Source organism: Salmo salar, chromosome 29, assembly GCF_965601325.2.
Source record: "Salmo salar chromosome 29, fSalSal1, whole genome shotgun sequence".
NCBI lineage: Eukaryota > Metazoa > Chordata > Actinopteri > Salmoniformes > Salmonidae > Salmo > Salmo salar.
The window spans coordinates 28,684,063-28,700,773 of NC_138319.1; the positions used below are offsets into that span (position 1 = coordinate 28,684,063).

Below are 16,711 nucleotides of genomic sequence, written 5' to 3' on the forward strand. Positions count from 1 at the left end.
TTTGGAAAGATTTAAAGTCAAGCCCGAGATTTTGGAGAACTGCTTCACGATATCCAATGCTAATCTAGCTTGAGATACATTTTTCAAAAAAAGTGAGGTGTCATCCGCCAGTTGGGATATCTTGATCTCTCTGGACTGGAATGTAATGCCTTCAAATGGACTTTTATGAACTAATGAGCATAACATTTGAGAAACTAACAAAAATAAAAAAGGTGAAATTGGACAACCTTGTCGTATTCCTTTGTAAATGTTAAATCTTGAGGATGTTCCATGACAGAGTTTGATACAGCTATTGCCACCATTATACAGAGTTCTAATAGCATCAACAAAGAAACGACCAAATTTCAAATGCTTAAGACAATCAAAGATAAAATTGTGACTTACTGTATCAAATGCTTTCTGAAAATCCAGAAATAGGATAACAGGGAAGTCATCTAATAGATCACGATACTCAACCAAGTCTAATATCAGCCTCAGATTATTAGATATATGGCGCCCTTTCATAAACCCTGATTGACATTCATCAATCAGATCATTTAAGCAAGACTTTAACCTTTTTGCAAAGATTAAGGCTATAATTTTGTAGTCGTTATTTAGGAGTGTGATTGGACGCCAATTATCAATACTTAGGAGATCCTTGTGTGGTTTAGGTATAAGAGTAATAACCCCTTGCTTCAGAGAGGCAGGTAGTTCTCCCTTCTTTATAGCCTCCTTAAAGGTTTCAAGTAAAAAAGGTGCTATTTCTTCAAAGAAGGTTTTGTAAAATTCAGAGGTTAATCCATCACAACCTGGAGATTTGTTCTTTTTTAACTGAGCAACCCCGTACTGGATGTCCATAATGGATAAATCTTGGCAACAAGACTGATTGAGTTCTTCACTAATCGAATTAACATTCTCTATAGAATCAAGGAGATCCTTAGAGTCACTCAAATTGTTATCTAAGGAGTAAAGATTCTCATAAAATGTAGTGGTAAATTCTGATATCAACTCTCTATCCTCAGTGGTAACCCCATTAATTTTAAGTTTCCGAAGTGTGTTGAGTTCCCCTCTCCTCTTCTCCAAATTAAAAAAGTATCTACTGTTCTTTTCTCCTTTTTCAAGCCATTGTTTTCTAGATCTTATGAAAGCTCCTCTAGCCTTTTCCTCATACAATGTATCTAGTTGATTCTGTAAATCATTCAATTTAGCTTTCTCATTAAGATCAAGATGCTCAATATCTGTGATATCGGCAATTGTCTTAGAGAGTTCAGCTACCTCACATCTCCTTCTTAAAGCAAGCCGTTTTCCATAAGTAATACAGGCTGAGCGGATTTTAAATTTCAGCAGTTCCCAATATTTCCCATATTCTGCATTAGATGTAGCTAAACTCCAGTAAACAGAAATTAGATTCATAATCACATTTTTTAAATCATCATGCAATAACAATGAGTTATTTAGTTTCCAGTAACCACCAGAGTATTTCTTACCATCATTACTGCATATTCTTACAGTCAACCATATGACTTTATGATAGTACAGTAGTTGCGTGGTAAGAAACGGAAGACAAAAAACACCGCTCAATCAAAACCGTCTAACCTATAGCAGAGCGCTTTCGACACACCCACTAATTTCCACACGCCCACCACTTCCCTTTCGACCAACACAGCCATACTCCGGTCGCCATATTGGAATGCAGCTACCCCCTTCTCCTTCAATATCTCATTGGCTGTTCCGCTATTCGAAGTGGAAAGCGGGAGGAAGTAGAAGACGTACGACAACGCTTGACAGAAGAGGACAGAAATAATGTATGCTTTTTATTATTTAAAAAAAATCAAATTGGTGTTTATGTTATTGATGTATATTTCATAAAGTTACGTGAATAATGATCATCAATGCTGATATAATTTGCCACATCTAAACATTAGTCGGGGATCATAACAATAGTTAGCCTAGGTAGCTAGCTAGTTAGCATGAACTGTTTTCCTTTGCTAACAAGTTGTCAAACCAAAGCCGTATCAGCTGTAGTTCAGCCATTGCGTTTTTAGAACTGTAGGTAGCGATCTATACTGTTTGACTAAGCTTCCCAGCAAACGCTCCAAACAACGCCTGTAGCTGATAAACAGTGTCATACAGATGAACTGCTACTGAGCTCAAAAGGGCTGTTGTGTTGCAGAATGGACGTAACGACGTGTCTGAAGTCTCTCCTGCTGGCCATCCACCAGTACAGAGACAACAGGACGGCCCATAACGCTGCCCAGCTGCAGAAACAAGTGGAGGTCAGTTTCAACATGTCCACACAGTGCCTACTTTGTGAGATATATCAACGTGACACTGAGCACTGTTACATACACACAATACGATGTGGGAGTGAACGTTGTTTATAATAAGGGTTACAGAAAATTGGACCACTGAAATGAAAATGGATGGGCCTCCCTTCAGCAAAATACTTTTTACCTAAACCCTCCCTGAACGATTGAAAAAAACAAGTGACCCTCCCCTATACCCAAAATAATAATTTAAATATAACGTAGATAACAGAGAACTTGTCCACCGTTTACCCTCACTTCTTGGACAGACCAGAGCCTTAGATATGCAGTTTTAGAAACTGTTCTTTGTCCTGTAAGCATTACATGGCAATGTAGAAATGTTGATAGTGCACAGGTCTGCGGGCCAGAAGGTTGTGGGTTTGGACAAGACTAGGGGTTGGAATGATCTCCTTTAGTGTAAAAACATTGCATGAATCTATCATCGTATTTGCAGGTCAGAATAAAATAGCCTTTTATAAAAATGTCATGCAGCTCTACGTCATTTTACATATTAGCAGAATCTTTTTTTATACCTTTTTAAATGACCAAAATTACAGTCTAAGAATGGCCAGGGAGATAGATATGTGTTGTTCTTGTCATATTTCTCCAATGCCAAATCAATGTGTCTTGTTTGCAACGAAACTGTCCCTGTTTGCAAATAATAAAATCTGAGACGTCATTAGGAATCTGAGCATTGTACTTTCGAAAGTTAGGCCTACCTTTCCATCCCAGCCAGAGTAGGCCTACTGACGCAGACAAATGGAAGCTTTAACTGCTGGCTGCTCTTCTTCTGTTGCTTAACTCAACGAGAGAAGGTCACAAGTGTTTCCCTAAAAGCTGTCTTGGTTTAAACATTTTCTATTGTACAGAAAGTGAATAGCTTAATCAACTGATTGCTTGTGAAGTTAAGTATATATTTTTGTCTCCTCGGCTACAGAAAGTTGCATCTCAGCCTCTGAATGTCAAAGAAACAAAACAATGATATCCCTATATTCATCGCAGTCACGTCTTTCCAGGGTATTTTACTGCTTGTTTCAAGCATAAAGTATTGCGGACCAAAGCGCTGTTATAGACCACTTTATGTAATCGGATCCGTTTTCGTTTTCTACCAAATCTTAAGCTTACAAGGGGTAGGCCTGTGCTTTTTGCCATTTCTTTTAATGAAAGGTAGGCCTATAGCATATCCCCTCAATTCAAGTCTTGGTTTTAACAGCCCTTCCACTGACACATAGGTAGGTTATTTAAAGAGTGCATGGTGGGTGGAGGAATTGACTGTTAAATCTATGCATATAGCAGCCTATAGCCTCATTTTTGTCGGGTCGAACAGGTAGGCCTACCTCTTATTTCTTAAATAGGAAGAAATAGGCTTCAACACAAAGCCCTCTTGTTAGTAAAGTCAAACTAAAATGAAGACGGTTTAAATGAATTATACCTACTGGAATTGACCGACTTTCAGCACCATGTGCTGTCCATTTCTGATTGATTGTGCCAAAGCTGCTGCTTCAAGTTGCTTCAAATACGCAGTTAAAACGCAAATTAACCTGTTTACATGTCTTGCCATAATCAGTTTATTATCGAATTATTAGTGTGCATGTAAACATACTTACTGGTTTTGTGTGTGTGTGTGTGTGTGTGTGTGTGTGTGTGTGTGTGTGTGTGTGTGTGTGTGTGTGTGTGTGTGTGTGTGTGTGTGTGTGTGTGTGTGTGTGTGTGTGTGTGTAGGAGCTGTCAGGAATGCGGTGTGTTCGTCTGCTGACGTCGGGCCAGGTCCTGCCCAGTGAGTGTGTCTGTGGACTTGTGGAGCTGGCAGGAGACCCTAACACCAGCCCCACACTCACTGGAACCATCATCTCTCTACTGGCCCAACTAGGTACACACACACACTCAGTCAATGACTAATCCCAACACATTTCAGTCATACCATTTTTGTCAACAGCCGACAATGTTTCTCTCACACAAAAACAATACTAAACCAATTGAGCTTGTGTCGGTGTGTATGTTCTCTCCCCCAGTCTGTGATGATGAGAGCAGAGATGTTCTTCAGAGCAGTTATAACCTGACCAGCACTCTGGCCTCCATCATCCACTGCCACAGCGCAACCCCCAGGGAGCCCCTGGTACTACAGGTAAGGACAGAACTCTCCATATTGCCTGACAATCAGACTGGGATACCTCTGGTTCACAGTCTAACATTAATGCCATATGTTTGTTTGGAAGTGCGATCAGATTCCTATCTCCTGAAGCATGCGCAGAACCATGTAAACACGTGCATGAGCTCGGCAAGTATGCATGCGTCACGTGCATGTATTTTCATCTTGTGCGCATGCTTCACGTGATAGAAATCTGAACGCACTACCAGCACTTTGAAACATTTACACATTTCTACTTTCCTGTGGATATATTGTCACACATTCCTACCTGAAAAAGGACCAACCACACGGACAACTGGTAAAGTAACATTTTATTCAGCACTCTGGCTTGTAGAGGTTGTGAGAGAACTCTCCTGCTCCAAACACTCATTTCTCCCCGACGTAGAATTCTATAAAAGCAGCGTCTGGTCTTCCGGCTACTCACCAGAATGACATGATGAGACTTAACCAGGGCTCATGAACCCTGGTCTTGGAGAATTACAGTGCTACACAAAGCCACAGCTCCGGTGGGAAACATGGCTGTAGGATGTGATGTTCAACTACTACTGTAGTAACTCTGTGTGTCTCAGTGTTTAAAGGTGCTACAGACTCACCTATAACTGCTGTAGTAACTCGTGTGTCTCAGTGTTTAAAGGTGCTACGAGACTCACCTATAACTGCTGTAGTAACTCTGTGTGTCTCAGTGTTTAAAGGTGCTACAGAGACTCACCTATAACTGCTGTAGTAACTCTGTGTCTCAGTGTTTAAAGGTGCTACAGAGACTCACCTATAACTGCTGTAGTAACTCTGTGTGTCTCAGTGTTTAAAGGTGCTACAGAGACTCACCTATAACTGCTGTAGTAACTCTGTGTCTCAGTGTTTAAAGGTGCTACAGAGACTCACCTATAACTGCTGTAGTAACTCTGTGTCTCAGTGTTTAAAGGTGCTACAGAGACTCACCTATAACTGCTGTAGTAACTCTGTGTGTCTCAGTGTTTAAAGGTGCTACAGAGACTCACCTATAACTGCTGTAGTAACTCGTGTGTCTCAGTGTTTAAAGGTGCTACAGAGACTCACCTATAACTGCTGTAGTAACTCTGTGTCTCAGTGTTTAAAGGTGCTACAGAGACTCACCTATAACTGCTGTAGTAACTCTGTGTGTCTCAGTGTTTAAAGGTGCTACAGAGACTCACCTATAACTGCTGTAGTAACTCGTGTGTCTCAGTGTTTAAAGGTGCTACAGGACTCACCTATAACTGCTGTAGTAACTCGTGTGTCTCAGTGTTTAAAGGTGCTACAGACTCACCTATAACTGCTGTAGTAACTCTGTGTGTCTCAGTGTTTAAAGGTGCTACAGAGACTCACCTATAACTGCTGTAGTAACTCTGTGTCTCAGTGTTTAAAGGTGCTACGAGACTCACCTATAACTGCTGTAGTAACTCGTGTGTCTCAGTGTTTAAAGGTGCTACGAGACTCACCTATAACTGCTGTAGTAACTCTGTGTGTCTCAGTGTTTAAAGGTGCTACAGAGACTCACCTATAACTGCTGTAGTAACTCGTGTGTCTCAGTGTTTAAAGGTGCTACAGAGACTCACCTATAACTGCTGTAGTAACTCTGTGTCTCAGTGTTTAAAGGTGCTACAGAGACTCACCTATAACTGCTGTAGTAACTCTGTGTGTCTCAGTGTTTAAAGGTGCTACAGACTCACCTATAACTGCTGTAGTAACTCTGTGTCTCAGTGTTTAAAGGTGCTACAGACTCACCTATAACTGCTGTAGTAACTCTGGTGTCTCAGTGTTTAAAGGTGCTACAGAGACTCACCTATAACTGCTGTAGTAACTCTGTGTGTCTCAGTGTTTAAAGGTGCTACAGAGACTCACCTATAACTGCTGTAGTAACTCTGTGTGTCTCAGTGTTTAAAGGTGCTACAGAGACTCACCTATAACTGCTGTAGTAACTCTGTGTCTCAGTGTTTAAAGGTGCTACAGACTCACCTATAACTGCTGTAGTAACTCGTGTGTCTCAGTGTTTAAAGGTGCTACAGAGACTCACCTATAACTGCTGTAGTAACTCTGTGTCTCAGTGTTTAAAGGTGCTACAGAGACTCACCTATAACTGCTGTAGTAACTCTGTGTGTCTCAGTGTTTAAAGGTGCTACAGAGACTCACCTATAACTGCTGTAGTAACTCTGTGTGTCTCAGTGTTTAAAGGTGCTACAGACTCACCTATAACTGCTGTAGTAACTCTGTGTGTCTCAGTGTTTAAAGGTGCTACAGAGACTCACCTATAACTGCTGTAGTAACTCTGTGTCTCAGTGTTTAAAGGTGCTACAGACTCACCTATAACTGCTGTAGTAACTCTGTGTCTCAGTGTTTAAAGGTGCTACAGACTCACCTATAACTGCTGTGGTAACTCTGTGTCTCAGTGTTTAAAGGTGCTACAGAGACTCACCTATAACTGCTGTAGTAACTCTGTGTCTCAGTGTTTAAAGGTGCTACAGACTCACCTATAACTGCTGTGGTAACTCTGTGTCTCAGTGTTTAAAGGTGCTACAGACTCACCTATAACTGCTGTAGTAACTCTGTGTGTCTCAGTGTTTAAAGGTGCTACAGAGACTCACCTATAACTGCTGTAGTAACTCTGTGTCTCAGTGTTTAAAGGTGCTACAGAGACTCACCTATAACTGCTGTAGTAACTCTGTGTGTCTCAGTGTTTAAAGGTGCTACAGACTCACCTATAACTGCTGTAGTAACTCTGTGTGTCTCAGTGTTTAAAGGTGCTACAGAGACTCACCTATAACTGCTGTAGTAACTCTGTGTCTCAGTGTTTAAAGGTGCTACAGAGACTCACCTATAACTGCTGTAGTAACTCTGTGTCTCAGTGTTTAAAGGTGCTACAGACTCACCTATAACTGCTGTAGTAACTCTGTGTCTCAGTGTTTAAAGGTGCTACAGACTCACCTATAACTGCTGTGGTAACTCTGTGTCTCAGTGTTTAAAGGTGCTACAGACTCACCTATAACTGCTGTAGTAACTCTGTGTCTCAGTGTTTAAAGGTGCTACAGAGACTCACCTATAACTGCTGTAGTAACTCTGTGTCTCAGTGTTTAAAGGTGCTACAGAGACTCACCTATAACTGCTGTAGTAACTCTGTGTCTCAGTGTTTAAAGGTGCTACAGAGACTCACCTATAACTGCTGTAGTAACTCTGTGTCTCAGTGTTTAAAGGTGCTACAGAGACTCACCTATAACTGCTGTAGTAACTCTGTGTCTCAGTGTTTAAAGGTGCTACAGAGACTCACCTATAACTGCTGTAGTAACTCTGTGTCTCAGTGTTTAAAGGTGCTACAGAGACTCACCTATAACTGCTGTAGTAACTCTGTGTGTCTCAGTGTTTAAAGGTGCTACAGACTCACCTATAACTGCTGTAGTAACTCTGTGTGTCTCAGTGTTTAAAGGTGCTACAGACTCACCTATAACTGCTGTAGTAACTCTGTGTCTCAGTGTTTAAAGGTGCTACAGACTCACCTATAACTGCTGTAGTAACTCTGTGTCTCAGTGTTTAAAGGTGCTACAGAGACTCACCTATAACTGCTGTAGTAACTCTGTGTGTCTCAGTGTTTAAAGGTGCTACAGACTCACCTATAACTGCTGTAGTAACTCTGTGTCTCAGTGTTTAAAGGTGCTACAGACTCACCTATAACTGCTGTAGTAACTCTGTGTCTCAGTGTTTAAAGGTGCTACAGACTCACCTATAACTGCTGTGGTAACTCTGTGTCTCAGTGTTTAAAGGTGCTACAGAGACTCACCTATAACTGCTGTAGTAACTCTGTGTCTCAGTGTTTAAAGGTGCTACAGAGACTCACCTATAACTGCTGTAGTAACTCTGTGTCTCAGTGTTTAAAGGTGCTACAGACTCACCTATAACTGCTGTGGTAACTCTGTGTCTCAGTGTTTAAAGGTGCTACAGACTCACCTATAACTGCTGTAGTAACTCTGTGTGTCTCAGTGTTTAAAGGTGCTACAGACTCACCTATAACTGCTGTAGTAACTCTGTGTGTCTCAGTGTTTAAAGGTGCTACAGAGACTCACCTATAACTGCTGTAGTAACTCTGTGTCTCAGTGTTTAAAGGTGCTACAGAGACTCACCTATAACTGCTGTAGTAACTCTGTGTGTCTCAGTGTTTAAAGGTGCTACAGACTCACCTATAACTGCTGTAGTAACTCTGTGTGTCTCAGTGTTTAAAGGTGCTACAGAGACTCACCTATAACTGCTGTAGTAACTCTGTGTCTCAGTGTTTAAAGGTGCTACAGAGACTCACCTATAACTGCTGTAGTAACTCTGTGTCTCAGTGTTTAAAGGTGCTACAGAGACTCACCTATAACTGCTGTAGTAACTCTGTGTCTCAGTGTTTAAAGGTGCTACAGAGACTCACCTATAACTGCTGTAGTAACTCTGTGTCTCAGTGTTTAAAGGTGCTACAGAGACTCACCTATAACTGCTGTAGTAACTCTGTGTCTCAGTGTTTAAAAGTGCTACAGAGACTCACCTATAACTGCTGTAGTAACTCTGTGTCTCAGTGTTTAAAGGTGCTACAGAGACTCACCTATAACTGCTGTAGTAACTCTGTGTCTCAGTGTTTAAAGGTGCTACAGAGACTCACCTATAACTGCTGTAGTAACTCTGTGTGTCTCAGTGTTTAAAGGTGCTACAGACTCACCTATAACTGCTGTAGTAACTCTGTGTGTCTCAGTGTTTAAAGGTGCTACAGAGACTCACCTATAACTGCTGTAGTAACTCTGTGTCTCAGTGTTTAAAGGTGCTACAGAGACTCACCTATAACTGCTGTAGTAACTCTGTGTCTCAGTGTTTAAAGGTGCTACAGAGACTCACCTATAACGGACGGATATTCCACTGTTCCAACTACATCCATGAGCTCATAGACTTTCTGATGAGCAACATGTAAGATACCTCTCCTCTCTCTCTTCTCCCACTCCACAGTATAGCAGAGGTGAATGTTTACATGTAAGTATTCATTTTGTCCCCTTTGTATACCCCCCCTCCAGCCAGTCGCACAATGATGACATCACCATGCCGTGCCTGGGCTTGATGGCTAACCTGGTTCGCTACAACCTGTCAGTCCAGACTCACATTAAAGCTCTGGTGAGGACCACCCTCTCTCTACCGCCGTCTATCCAGCTTTTCCATTTAACCCTTACTCACCCTCTTTCCTCTCCCTCGTTCTCTTTGATGGAACGGCTTGTTGTAATGGGAAGGCATTCTACTGAGCGCTGGTTAACATCTGGGTGTGTGTTCCTACAGAGCAATGTGAAGGTGTTCTACCGAACCCTGATTAACTTCCTGGCCCACAACAGTTTGACGGTGGTGGTGTTCGCTCTCTCCATACTGGCCAGCCTCACTCTCAATGAGGATGTGGGGGAGAAGGTAACACAGAGACAAACACAGAGACAAACACAGAGACACACACACAGAGACACACACACAGAGACACACACACAGAGACACACACACAGAGACACAAACACAGAGACACAAACACAGAGACACACACAGAGACACACACACAGAGACACACACACAGAGACACACACACAGAGACACACACACAGAGACACACACACAGAGACAAACACAGAGACACACACAGAGACAAACACAGAGACAAACACAGAGACACACACACAGAGACACACACACAGAGACACAAACACAGAGACACACACACAGAGACACACACACAGAGACACACACACAGAGACACACACACAGAGACACACACACAGAGACACACACACAGAGACACACACACAGAGACACACACACAGAGACACACACACAGAGACACACACACAGAGACACACACACAGAGACACACACACAGAGACAAACACACAGAGACAAACACACAGAGACACACACACAGAGACACACACACAGAGACACACACACAGAGACACACACACAGAGACAAACACACAGAGACAAACACAGAGACACACACACAGAGACACACACACAGAGACACACACACAGAGACAAACACACAGAGACACACACACAGAGACACACACACAGAGACAAACACACAGAGACACACACACAGAGACACACACTCACACACAGACACGCCCACACACTGAGACACACCCACACACAGAGACACGTGCACAGAGATGCACACACACACAATGCACACACACACACACACACACACACACACACACACACACAATGAGACAGAGAAAACCTTGGTGTCTGTGTGTTTGTCTATCTTTAGTTCTGGTGGTGACAACTCTGTGTGTGTGTGTGTGTGTGTGTGTGTGTGTGTGTGTGTGTGTGTGTGTGTGTGTGTGTGTGTGTGTGTGTGTGTGTTTCAGCTGTTCCATGCTAAGAACATCCACCAGACATTCCAGCTGATCTTTAACATCATCGTCAACGGCGACGGAACCCTAACCAGGAAGTACTCTGTAGACCTACTGGTGGACCTGCTAAAGAACCCCAAGATGGCTGACTACCTGACTAGGTCCCCCCCACACACACACACACACACACACACACACACAGTTTTATAGAAGAGTAGAAGTAATGTTGCGTATGTCTCTCCCTCCTCTCTGTGTAGGTATGAACACTTCTCAGCGTGCGTGTCCCAGGTGTTGGGTCTGCTACATGTTAAAGACCCGGACTCTGCTGCCAAGGTGTTGGAGCTGCTCCTGGCTCTGTGTGGTGTGTCAGGCCTGAGGTCTCTGCTGTGTGAGGTCGTGTTCCGTCCCGCCGCCCCACGGCTCCGAGCTGCAAGCCGCAGACAGGGGGCGGGCCTAGACGCAGGGCAGAAAACCCAGCCGGGCTTAGCTCTCATCCAATGGCTGAGCTCTCCGGCTGAGGGGGAGGAGTTATGCTGTCTACAGGCCCTGCAGCTGCTGACAGAACTACTGGAAGTACGGCAGCCCTACACGGACACACAGAACTAAAAGTGGAAACCTGGATTTCACTACAACGCTTTCACCAATTCAGTCTAGCACAGTGATGACTCCTGCAGATAAAGTGACTTGCACTGATTGGCTCTTTGTCCTGGTGTTTTTCTCTCCAGGAGGCGTTGGGTTCACAGGTCGTGTCTGTGTGTGTGTTGGGCTTCGTTGAGTTGTTGGTTCCAGTGGTGTTGGATCTACTGCAGGGACTGGACCCAGCCGCACCAGACAGCCAGCTCAGAACACACTGCATACGCACAACACACACCACCAGCCTGCTGCTAGATATCCTTTACCTGTGTGTGTGTGTGTGTGTGCGTGTGCGCGTGCGTGCGTGCGTGCGTGTGTATCAGCCTTAACTCTTCCACTGCTGTGTAGTGAGGACTCGGTGTGTAGGGTGGTGTGTCGTCAGATGAGCTCCCAGCTCTGTCTCTCTCAGGTGGAACTACTGCTCTCCTGTTGCCATAACAATGACCCGCTCACCTGCCCCCTCACCGGCCACGACAGTAGCCTCAGGTCAGTGACCACACACACACTCAGAACATACACACACACAGAACATAGTTGTTAACATCAGCGTGTGTTGTGTGTGTGTGTGTGTTCCAGTCAGGTGTGTAGTGAGGCTGTGTTGAAGGCTGTGGAGTTGATGAGTAAACTGAGACAGCAGGTGAAGGACATGGAGACCAGCTTCTACAGAATACTACAGGTACACACACACACACACACACACACACACACACACACACACACCTGTGGAGCCGAGCTTAAAGATTGCCATAGTTAAATGTCTCTCCCTACAGGACCAGAGGATGGTCACGCCCCTCTCTCTGGCGCTGACGTCCAGTCACAGAGAGCATGTTCAGACCGGGCTTCGCCTACTGTTGGAGGCCACGCCTCTCCCAGACTTCCCTTCGCTGGTGTGAGTGATTGAACACATTTAGTCAGTCAGTCAGTCAGTCAGTCAGTGTTCATTCTGACTCTGTCTGTGTCTCAGTCTAGGGGAGAGCATCGCTGCCAACAATGCATATCGCCAGAGGGAGGCTGAGCTGTCTGTCAAACGGGTTGCTGTGCAACAGGATGTCCCAGCCCCCATGGGGAAAAGCCTATCAGGGCCTTCTCCCTCCAGCCCCTCCCACAGCATTCACAGCCTCATAGAGAAACTACAGAACGGCATGGAGGTGTGTGTGTGTGAGTCTGTATTCTGACGTGTGTTGTAGATGGTGTGAGTCTGTATTCTGACGTGTGTTGTAGATGGTGTGTGTGTGAGACGTGTGTTGTAGATGGTGTGTGTGTGAGACGTGTGTTGTAGATGGTGTGTGTGTGTGACGTGTGTTGTAGATGGTGTGTGTGTGTGACGTGTGTTGTAGATGGTGTGTGTGTGTGACGTGTGTTGTAGATGGTGTGTGTGTGTGTGACGTGTGTTGTAGATGGTGTGTGTGTGTGTGACGTGTGTTGTAGATGGTGTGTGTGTGTGTGACGTGTGTTGTAGATAGTGTGTGTGACGTGTGTTGTAGATGGTGTGTGTGTGTGTGACGTGTGTTGTAGATGGTGTGTGTGTGTGTGACGTGTGTTGTAGATGGTGTGTGTGTGTGTGACGTGTGTTGTAGATGGTGTGTGTCTGTATTCTGACGTGTGTTGTAGATGGTGTGTGTGTGAGACGTGTGTTGTAGATGGTGTGTGTGTGTGACGTGTGTTGTAGATGGTGTGTGTGTGTGACGTGTGTTGTAGATGGTGTGTGTGTGTGTGAGACGTGTGTTGTAGATGGTGTGTGTGTGTGTGAGACGTGTGTTGTAGATGGTGTGTGTGTGTGACGTGTGTTGTAGATGGTGTGTGTGTGTGTGTGACGTGTGTTGTAGATGGTGTGTGTCTGTATTCTGACGTGTGTTGTAGATGGTGTGTGTGTGCTGTGTGTTGTAGATGGTGTGTGTGTGACGTGTGTTGTAGATGGTGTGTGTGTGACGTGTGTTGTAGATGGTGTGTGTGTGACGTGTATTTGTTGTAGTTGCAGGATCAGATGAAGGATGTGCGTGTGTCAGAGATCATGGATGTTTATGAACAGAAGATCTCCTCTCTGGCGGTGAGCCCCCCGCCCACTCCCCACCAGCACCTTCCTCACACCTCCCATCACGCTGTCAACTCTGATGGTCACGGTGGTGCTGTCAACTCTGATGGTCACGGTGGTGCTGTCAACTCTGATGGTCACGGTGGTGCTGTCAACTCTGATGGTCACGGTGGTGCTGTCAACTCTGATGGTCACGGTGGTGCTGTCAACTCTGATGGTCACGGTGGTGCTGTCAACTCTGATGGTCACGGTGGTGCTGTCAACTCTGATGGTCACGGTGGTGCTGTCAAATCTGATGGTCACGGTGGTGCTGTCAACTCTGATGGTCACGGTGGTGCTGTCAACTCTGATGGTCACGGTGGTGCTGTCAACTCTGATGGTCACGGTGGTGCTGTCAACTCTGATGGTCACGGTGGTGCTGTCAACTCTGATGGTCACGGTGGTGCTGTCAACTGTCAACTCTCTTTTCCACCATTTCTTTGCATTTGATGTTACCACCATGAGACATTTAATTGAGTTAGTATTGTAACTGCTTCTCTCTCCCTCTCTCTCCAGTCTAAGGAGGGGAGGTTACAGGATCTGTTAGAGGCCAAAGCTCTGGCTCTCTCTCAGGCTGACCGCCTCATCACTCAGTACCGCTGTCAACGAGCTCAGGCAGAGGCCGAGGTAACACACACACACACACACACACACACACACGCACACACACACACGCACACAGACGCACACACAGAGAGGCCTTGGCTTCTAACACAGATGGCCTTTGTCTCGGTCTCTCTGTAGGCACGTAAGCTAGCATCTATGCTGAAGGAGGCAGAACAGAGGAGAGAGGAGCTGCAGGTTCGTAACAGAAGAGTTAGCACATGCTAAGAGGTTTAGCATTACTGTTTTGCTAAAGACTAGCTAGCAGATGCTAACAGGTGTGTGTCTGTTAGGCGGAGTTGGGCAGCCAGGTGCTGGAGGCAGAGAGGGCGAAGGGAGACATCGAGGAGCTGTTGCAACACAATGCTAGACTGCAGGCTGACTCTCAGGAGCACCAGTCTCTCAAAGGATCCTATAACCAGCTGCTTAACAGGTTACACTCTCACACACTGCGCTCTATGGTCTTCTCTACAAAGAGGTTTCATATGCAGGTATTTGATGATGCGATTCCTGTTCCTGTGTAGGTTTAATGAGAGTGAGCGTCTGTTGAAGGAGCTGCAGGCGGCTCATATCTCCCTCACTAAACAGATGGACACACTGAGGAAGACCCAGGACACACTACGACTACAGCACGACAAGTAAGAGACACACAGTAGCAATAAAAGCATTCCCTCACCAACTATTTACAATTATTTTTTCTTTCTCTTTCAGGGCATTGTGTGAGCTGAAAGAGAGGGAGGAGCAAATGAAATCCTTTCAATCAGAGCTTCAGCAGAGAAACAGTGACATCACAGGTCAGTTTGAGCTAAACCAGAAAGAGCTGTCTCAATAACCCAGTTACCACTCTCTTACTCTCCTTCCCTCTAACTCCCAACCCCTTCTCTCTCCTACTCTCCCGCTCTTTTACTGTCTCTCTTTCTCCCTTTGTCTCGCTAACTCTGTCCCTCTTCTCTCAGGTCTGCGTGGTGAGTTGCGGGGTCAGGAGGAGAGGGGGAGAGCGAAAGAGAAAGAGAGGGAGGAACTAGAGGAAACGGTGGATATTCTGAGGAAGGAACTCAACAAAACTGAGCTGGCCAGAAAAGACGCCAGCATCAGGGTAAGAACACACTGGTAAAGTATTGGAGGAGGGAGGGTGTCGCCAGCTAGCTTGTACACAGTACTGGATGAGCTAATAACCAACTCCATACACCCACAAGGGAAGATCTAAATGATTCTAATACAAAGTAGTTTCTGGTAAGGAAGTTGGCTAAGTCTGTGTCCCCTCCTGTCTACTCTCCTCTCCTGTCCCCTCTCCTGTCCTTTCCTCCTGTCCCCTCTCCTTCCCTCTCCTCTTGTTCTCTCCTGTCCTCTCCTGTCTACGCTCCTCTCCTTCACCCTCTCCTGTCCTTTCCTTCTATCCCCTCTCCTCTTGTGTCCTCTCCTCTCCAGGCGTCCTCTCTGGAGCTGCAGAAAGCCCAGGTGGAGGCCAAACTGCAGAAGAAAGAGGACGAGCTGAACAAACACTCTTCTATGATTGCCATGATACACAGCCTCAGCTCTGGCAAACAGAAGAGTGATGTCAACCTGTCCCTCTGAGACAAACACACACTGCCAATCTGTCTGTGACATCAGCACACACACACACAGGATCAGAAGGAATGGATATTTTTAAACTAAATTAGTAACTAATTTCTGTCATTTTAATGTACCGCTATCTGCATTTTTAAACCTATTGTCCATATATCCTGCATTTACCATTATTTTACCATCTGTTTTTCTGTCTGTTGTATTGACGTCTAAATAAATATTGACTGGTCTGATGATCAGTGTGTTTGGGATTTTATCTGTAGTGACATAGTGGGAACAGCAGAGTTTGAACCAGCAACCCAGTGTTTTATGGGACGAATGACCTGACCTGTTATCGAAGTCCAGACCTCTTAGTCTGTTCTCTGGCCACAAACACACACACACACAGGTAAACACACACACACACAGGCGAACGTGCACACACACACAGGCGAACACACACACACACATGCCCTATAATGTCCACTGAATGTCATTCAGACTAATGCACCAGACAGCTTTCAAAGACTTGTGCAGTGTTGCCTTGGAGACCAGGCATTATTGACTATTATTGACTCACTGATCCAAATGTTATGAGGTGTAAAACAGAGGTTTGGTTTGGGGTTGAGCAGGCAACATGAAGCAGAAGCAAACAAAGACTAGTAAAGTGAATGTATTTAATGTTCACAGTATAATGTGGAATGATCCAGTGCTATTATGGCAGTACTTTTCTTCTCAATATCAAAACGTAAGGACAACAAACATTCACAGATAACTAAATGGACCAACAGAAATAATAGAATCACAGTACCTATACAGTAGTAACATGTTATTTAACTGGTAACTACAGACGAGGGGAATGTTTTGGTCAAATAGTCTTGCTTAGCATAAGAAGCACTTGAATGTCCACTTTGAATAGGCCCATTTTCACCTCTAGGTCAACCATGTCTTGATTCTGAGGCACTGCTACAGTATTGCTGCTATGGCTGTTAGCCCAGCTAGCACATTTGGTTCCTTGGAAGTTGTGGGAACGTACGTTTTTTTGGTTTCCCATTGGTTCTGG

General features: G+C 44.8%; 1 protein-coding gene across 2 annotated transcripts; it reads left to right on the top strand.

Annotated features, from left to right (window-relative positions):
* The first annotated feature begins 1,649 nt into the window (after positions 1–1,649).
* On the top strand, positions 1,650–15,905 carry cip2a (cellular inhibitor of PP2A). 2 transcript variants are annotated; one of them, XM_014181590.2, is made up of 22 exons: positions 1,650–1,784; positions 2,153–2,255; positions 4,008–4,155; positions 4,298–4,410; positions 9,281–9,375; positions 9,480–9,576; positions 9,736–9,858; positions 10,812–10,957; positions 11,054–11,369; positions 11,522–11,684; positions 11,768–11,915; positions 12,006–12,105; positions 12,200–12,318; positions 12,394–12,577; positions 13,402–13,476; positions 14,017–14,127; positions 14,245–14,301; positions 14,397–14,536; positions 14,628–14,741; positions 14,815–14,897; positions 15,060–15,199; positions 15,532–15,905. In XM_014181590.2, exons 2-22 carry the CDS (start codon positions 2,154–2,156, stop codon positions 15,676–15,678), a joined length of 2,721 nt encoding a protein of 906 aa, XP_014037065.1. In that variant the 5' UTR covers positions 1,650–1,784; position 2,153; the 3' UTR covers positions 15,679–15,905. The 2 variants fall into 2 exon arrangements, with proteins under 2 accessions (XP_014037065.1, XP_014037066.1); XM_014181591.2 differs by having other exon boundaries at positions 13,408–13,476.
* Positions 15,906–16,711: the final 806 nt, after the last annotated feature.

Coding starts and splice junctions, on each gene's coding strand:
- cip2a (XM_014181590.2), top strand. CDS start 2,154: ATGGACGTAACGACGTGTCTGAAGTCTCTCCTGCTGGCCATCCACCAG. Junction 2,256..4,007: donor AGCTGCAGAAACAAGTGGAG/GTCAGTTTCAAC, acceptor GTGTGTGTGTAG/GAGCTGTCAGGAATGCGGTG. Junction 12,106..12,199: donor GCTTCTACAGAATACTACAG/GTACACACACAC, acceptor CTCTCCCTACAG/GACCAGAGGATGGTCACGCC.